The following is a 6,506-nucleotide window of genomic DNA, read 5'->3' on the forward strand; positions in this document are numbered from 1 at the left end:
TGGACTATAGAAAGTACACCTGGACTATAGAAAGTACACCTGGACTACAGAAAGTACACCTGGACTACAGAAAGTACACCTGGACTACAGAAAGTACACCTGGACTACAGAAAGTACACCTGGACTATAGAAAGTACACCTGGACCCGTCATTCTGTCTCTCCTTCCTGTTCCTCTCAAACCCAGCTGGTCGAAGCAGACGGCCGCTCGTCCTGAGTCTGGTTCTTCTGGAGGTTTCTTCCTGTCAAAAGGGAGTTTTTCCTTTCCACTGTCTCCTTTGTGCTTGCTCACGATGAGAGACTGACCAAGTGAAGATGTGAATGTTTTTGCTCAGTGCTCTGAGACGACTCCTGCCGGGACTTGGCGTTATGAAAATAAACTGAACTGAATTAAATTTAGACAGTTTCTGTTAAACATATAAATCGTGATTTGTGACCAAATGCAAACTTCTTCCTTTAGCATCAATCCTATTTATCTCTATGGTCGCCTATAGCGCGGGTGTCCAAAGTGTGGCCCGAGGGCCATTAGTGGCCCTTGGAGTGATTTTGTGCGGCCCACGGCTGCAGTTTCAGAACCGTATCATTTTGACCAGCAGGCTTAAGAGGTCGAGGACTTTCTGCAGATTCGTTAGTAATGCTTTTTTATATAATGTTTAGGTTTAACAGCAAAACGGATGAAAAACAATCTCCTCAAAATTAGCAATATTAAACAAAAAATAAACCTTTGGCTATATTCTTGATATTTTCACTTCATGGTACAAAGCACCACAAACCTTTACTGGTTTCTACCAGAAAGGAGACTTTTGGATAATGATTCATAAAACGTGGCTAAATATTGCAGTTGATAAAATAATCAAGAGGGAAACTGGACATTCTTAAATGAATATAATGTGGTATCGACGTTATCAAACCTTCTATGAATCTGTTGTAGAGACTGACAACTGGACGATTTTTCAGAACTTTGATCAACCCCCTTTTAAAAGGACATTTACACTAATTACACTTTTATTTCTGAGAGCAGACTAAAATTAACCCTCAAAACACAAGCAGACAACAAACATAGACCCAACAAATCAAACAAATTAAATCCTTTTAAATAAAAAAATATAATCTTAGTGTTTATGAGGTTTTTAATGTTTTGGATCTACAACAATTTAAAACTCTTTCTCCACCAAAATTAGTAAACTTTTGTCCTTTCTTCAAAATGTTGTTCACGTTGAGTTAAATTCACATTTTGTGGCGCACGAGTCCTTTCATTTATAGTTTTGGCCCATATATGAAAAAAGTTTGGACACCCTTGGTCTATAGTCATCAGTTATTCTCCAACATTTTACACAACTTAAATCTCTTATTGTATCATGACACTTTCTGACAACTAGCTAGTGAAGAACTGAGGTGGGTTTAATCTGGCAACACATACAAAACAAGTTCCTCCGAACTGCTCCGGTGATGGTTTCAATGTTTTGCAGTCTTGTTGCACCAAAAAGTGCTCTGCTCAACATATGATGAAAGAAGACCCTATAATGTAGTAGAAAAGCATCGCCTATAGTTGAAAAACTAACTAGAGCACCACCTGGACACAATGTTCCACACTGGCTGCATAACAAACATAAATCATGTTAATAACTCCATCATCACTTCCACATACGATAACAGGCTCACAGTGGCCGACATGAATCATGTTCAGACCCTGGTGGTCTGGATTTGAGGCTCTCTTGCGATAAACACTTGGGCAGCAGAACTGTGAGGTGGAACTGAAGCGTGTGGGGTCATGCAAAACTTACCTGAGCTCCACCTGCAACAGGAACCTGGAATGTAAAGAGGTTGGCCACCAGACCCTCTAAAGGGTAATTCAGGCTGTCGATGTACACAGTGTAGATCAGCCCCAAGCACCCCTGTGAGAGTAAAACAGAGACAACAACACAGAGGATACATTCAAATATAATACTCTGCAATCTAGTTTGACTGGACTGTGATGTTGATTGACATTTACACACGTTATTGCAGCAAAAACGCCGGCGTGGTTAACAAGATTGTCTCCAAGTCTACAAATACTGTGAGTGAAATATAGGTTTGTAATGAAAAGACAACAGGTTCTTAAGCTCATCTATATATAACCAATTTACTCAACTGGTGTGCATGCTTACATTTGAGCTAACCTGACCTATGGCGTAGATTGTGCAAAGCAGATTATCATCCTCTCAAAGATAAAAGAATAATTCAACAAAAATTCTTGGAATTTCTTGCACGTAGTCACACAAATATTGTTAATTGAGATATAATCATATGGAGTCTTATTACCCGGAATATTTCAGGATAATCCAGCCTGGACACGAGAATCAGACTTTTTGGTGCAAACACTTGAGCTGGCTGGATCAAGCCATCCTCTGCCTCCTCATCTTCATCCCCATCAGCCTCAATACCCTTTGATCCCTGCAGCATCGAGGAGAGAAAAAAATCTCTGTTAGTCAGAGTTCAGCGCAGAGCCATGGACCTGGAACTTGACCTCAGATCCTGCCAGCAGCACTGAGCTCCTGGTTTTAGCTCTGGTGTGTGCGTCAAACCCACCACACAGTCTAGTACTAATCTGGCGTGTATTTCAAATACTGTGCACATTCTCCACAAAAACAAAACGCTCATTACCCCAGCATAACTGAACAGCATTAAAACAAGTGATAAATTGCAGTTAAAATAATTTTAATAAAAGTTAGAAACATAAGCTTAAAAGAAATGTTGCATTGCTTAAACAAAATTTAAAAACTGCACAAACTGTTGAATGACTTTACTGAAATTCTGGAAAATGCTAAATAGTTAAAGTTAAAATAAATTAGTCAAAATTTTAAACAAGAAGAACAGATGCTCAAATGATCAGGACACAAGCTAAGCTAAAGGGAGCAGCTAAAATGATATGCAAAATTTAGCTAAATGCTAAATGTAGCACAAGAAACCAAAAATAGAGCAGATGATTTACAAAATAAAAAAAATCTACTGACAATTTATTTAAAGAAACTGAAAAGATTACTACCCATATGTATTTCTATGTGGTATTTTCTTTAAATAAATTTAAATATTTAGAAAAGTATTAAAAAAAAACAAATGTCTTAGGAAACTATTCCTGATCAAGCTAAAAGTTTTGATAGGATAAACAAAAAAGTTACAAAGTATTTGGAAGTATCCTGATGCATGCTCAATAATCCAGGTAGAGCAATCTAAAAAAGTAAAGTCAGGTCCTCAGAGGAAGAATCTGTCCAGAGGACCTGACTTTACTTTTTTAAACATTTTGGAGGTAGTTTGTTTGTAAAAGCACATCTGGAAGAAACTATAAATCAGAATTCACATAATAAAAAAAAAGTGCAACAGATGTTCTGAGATGCATCTTAAAATCAACAACAAACAAGAATACGGCACATTATACGCCCGTCAACAAACTATTAAACAGCAATACAGCAATCTATAGCAATTACCCAGACAGGCAAAGACATCATGTAAGCATGCATGCATAGACATGCAAAGACATCATGTATGCATGCAAACATACATACATACATGCATGCATGTATGCATACATACTTGCATACATACATGCATGCATGTATGCATACATACTTGCATACATACATACATGCATGCATGCATACATACATACATAATCTGCTGTGACCAGTGACCCCCTGCTTATTCCTTCTTGGGTCGTGGGGGTCACTGGTGCCCATGTCCAGCAGTTACTGTGCGAGAGGTGGGGGACACCTGGACAAGTCTCCAGTCCATCACAGGGACACATAGAGACAAACAACCATTCACTCATTCACTCTCTCTCTCTCTCACCTCGGGACAATTTAGTCACCAGTCAGTCTAACATGCATGTTTTTGGTCTGTGGGAGGAAACTGGAGTACCCGGAGAAAACCCACGCAGCACGGAGAGAACATGTAAATGCCACCCAGAAAGGTCCCTGGACCGGGATTTGTTTGATGAGGTGGCAGCTCTACCAACCGTGCCACCATGCTCCTTATATAACATTTGACCTTAATTTGTGACCTTGACCTTGAAGCTGAGGTGGTGCTAAGTGTACGCAACACTAATGACTATGGATGATGCACCTATGTATGAAATTTTGTTAAATTATCTTTAGCGGATCAGAAGTTATGGGCAGGACAAGAGAACGTTTACGTTCGAACGGACAGATACTTTACAATAATACGTCCGCCTTTCAACGGGCGTACTTATAGTACTTATATAGTACTTACAGTACTATATAATATTTATGGCTTTAAATTATTTGACAATAAATATATTTATAAAAGTCTGTGCTAACAATTATTCCAAATTACTGTTGGTTCCAGCCTAGCAGCTCATCTTACTGGGAACATTTAATAATAAAAACATTTTATACCATTATGACTACATCAATAGGAGGTACAGGGGTGTCCTTTCCTGGTCCTCGAGGGTCTCTGTCCTGCATGTTGTGCTCGTTTCCCTGCTCCAGCCCACCTGATTCAATTAACTTTTCATGTTCTGCAGAAGCCTGTTAATCACCCATTGATTTGAATCAGATGTGTTGGAGCAGAGAAACATCTAAAACATGATGGATAGTGGCCCAGGAGGACCAAAATAGGACACCCCTGCTCTAAAGAAACAATAATTGTGCTTAGTGAGTTTGCAATGACACTTGAAAAGTGTAAACTTTTACATGCATGAGTGCTAATAAACACAAATTGCTTTGCATCTGTTAGCAAAATATACAGATTCTGTCAGTTTCAAAGTGTCTGTGAATCAACTGGTTCAGCTAAAGACACACCAACATCTTGGTGCTCATTCTTGACTTACAGCCCTCATTACAATCTGGTATGTTTCCCCGGGGAATGGAAAAAATGCCAAACGTGCTTAAGTATCCCAGGACCAAGAAGCAGGGGATCAAAATAACCCAATCAGATGCTGGTCACATTTCTTTATTATTCTTAGAATTTGGTTAAATTATTAAACAAAACACATTCCTGACCTGTCTGTCTGGAAGCTTGCTGGGATCTATTTGTTCAGATAAGGATGTCAATTTAGACAGCAAAGATTGTCAAAACACCCCCACGTTTCAAGAAGATCTTCAGTGCAAGAAAATGAATATTGGAATGTGAGTCTCTGCAGGAGCGTGAGGAGGCCAAACGTGACCTGATCCAACGATTAACGTGAGCCTGACAAAAAAGATGGTGCACCAGATACAGAAGACGTCTGCTATGTTTAAAAGGTTTAAATTAACGCACGCAGAGTCCACGTGTCCAAGTCAAACATCTTCTTAGGATACACAAACATGTCTGTTACTTTTCTGACAAAAGTATAAATGTAACAGTGTTCTGTAAACAAAACTGATCAATTACAGTTTTTTTTTTTTTTTTACAATTTCTATTCTTTTTTTTATCAGCATGCTGAACATCTTCTACAAAAAGTCTAGTTCACTCAGCCATTTCACTCAGCTCGTGTCCGACAATAAAAGAACAAAATCAAAACGTACCGATTTGTTGCTGAATATAAGAAAATGTTTTGCGAGTCATTTTTGTTGTAGGTAAGAGCAGGGCTTAATTTGAGCCGGATCCTGTCAGAACAATATCTGGGATCTCTCTCATTTAGACTGGGCACGCTCTGGCAACTCAAATCTCTGTCACTAAAAGTCCAAAGTCATTGCGGATTTAAATTTTGATTATTTATTAAAAATACAATGAGAGGAGACGTTGCCCAGTCTGTGGAGTGGATGTTCCGGCTGCACTATGCGCACCAGCTTGCGCACACGCTCCTGCCCAGCAGAGATGCTGATCGCATGTCCCGCAGGGATGAGCATCTTGATCCACCTTCAGCTGTGCGCCCTGCAGACAGTGCACGTTTTACGCATAGGAGCGTCTCCAGACAGCTACAGAGTGCGCACAACTGCTCATGTGTTTGAACTCCTTTTCAGATATGATAAATTAAAAAGCTTACAGTAAAAAAAAATAAATAAATACGAGAGAAATGTTTGATGTGTATTATTCACATTACATCACGTTTCAAAACAACGACACCTGTGCTCCAGCATCAACGTGTGGCATGGAGGCTGCACAGCTGCAGAAAGAAAAGCTCTGCAGAGAGTGGTGAAGGCTGCACAGAAGATGTTGGAGTCAGCCTCCCCACCATCACAGACATCTACACCTCCAGATGCAGGAAGAGGGCCACCTGCATCACGAAGGACCTCACTCACCCAGCACACACACTTTTTGCCTCACTCCCCTCAAGAAGGAGGTTGAGGAGCATTAAGTGTAGAACCACTAGACTGAGGAACAGCTTCTACCCTGAGGCTGTTAGACTCATGAATCTCTAACCAGAATAATCACTGTGAAAAATCACATCATGTTGCTGCTGATCTGTTTCATGTTGTTGCTGATCTGTTTCATTTTGCTGCTGATCTGTTTCATGTTGTTGCTGATCTGTTTCATTTTGCTGTTGATCTGTTTCATGTTGCTGTTGATCTGTTTCATGTTGCTGCTGATC

The 6,506-nt window shown here is 39.7% G+C and overlaps 1 protein-coding gene across 1 annotated transcript in view; it reads right to left on the bottom strand.

Moving 5' to 3' along the window:
• Positions 1-6,506, bottom strand: part of sbf2 (SET binding factor 2) — a gene marked incomplete at its 3' end in the record, with an annotated part of 115,177 nt that overhangs the window by 67,506 nt on the left and 41,165 nt on the right. Inside the window, 2 exon segments of the mRNA XM_037689557.1 lie at positions 1,783-1,893; positions 2,300-2,431. Of these exon segments, the coding sequence (XP_037545485.1) occupies positions 1,783-1,893; positions 2,300-2,431 (243 nt within the window).

The sequence above is a fragment of the Nematolebias whitei genome, chromosome 2 (genome assembly GCF_014905685.2).
Source record: "Nematolebias whitei isolate Nwh7 chromosome 2, NemWhi1, whole genome shotgun sequence".
Lineage (NCBI taxonomy): Eukaryota > Metazoa > Chordata > Actinopteri > Cyprinodontiformes > Rivulidae > Nematolebias > Nematolebias whitei.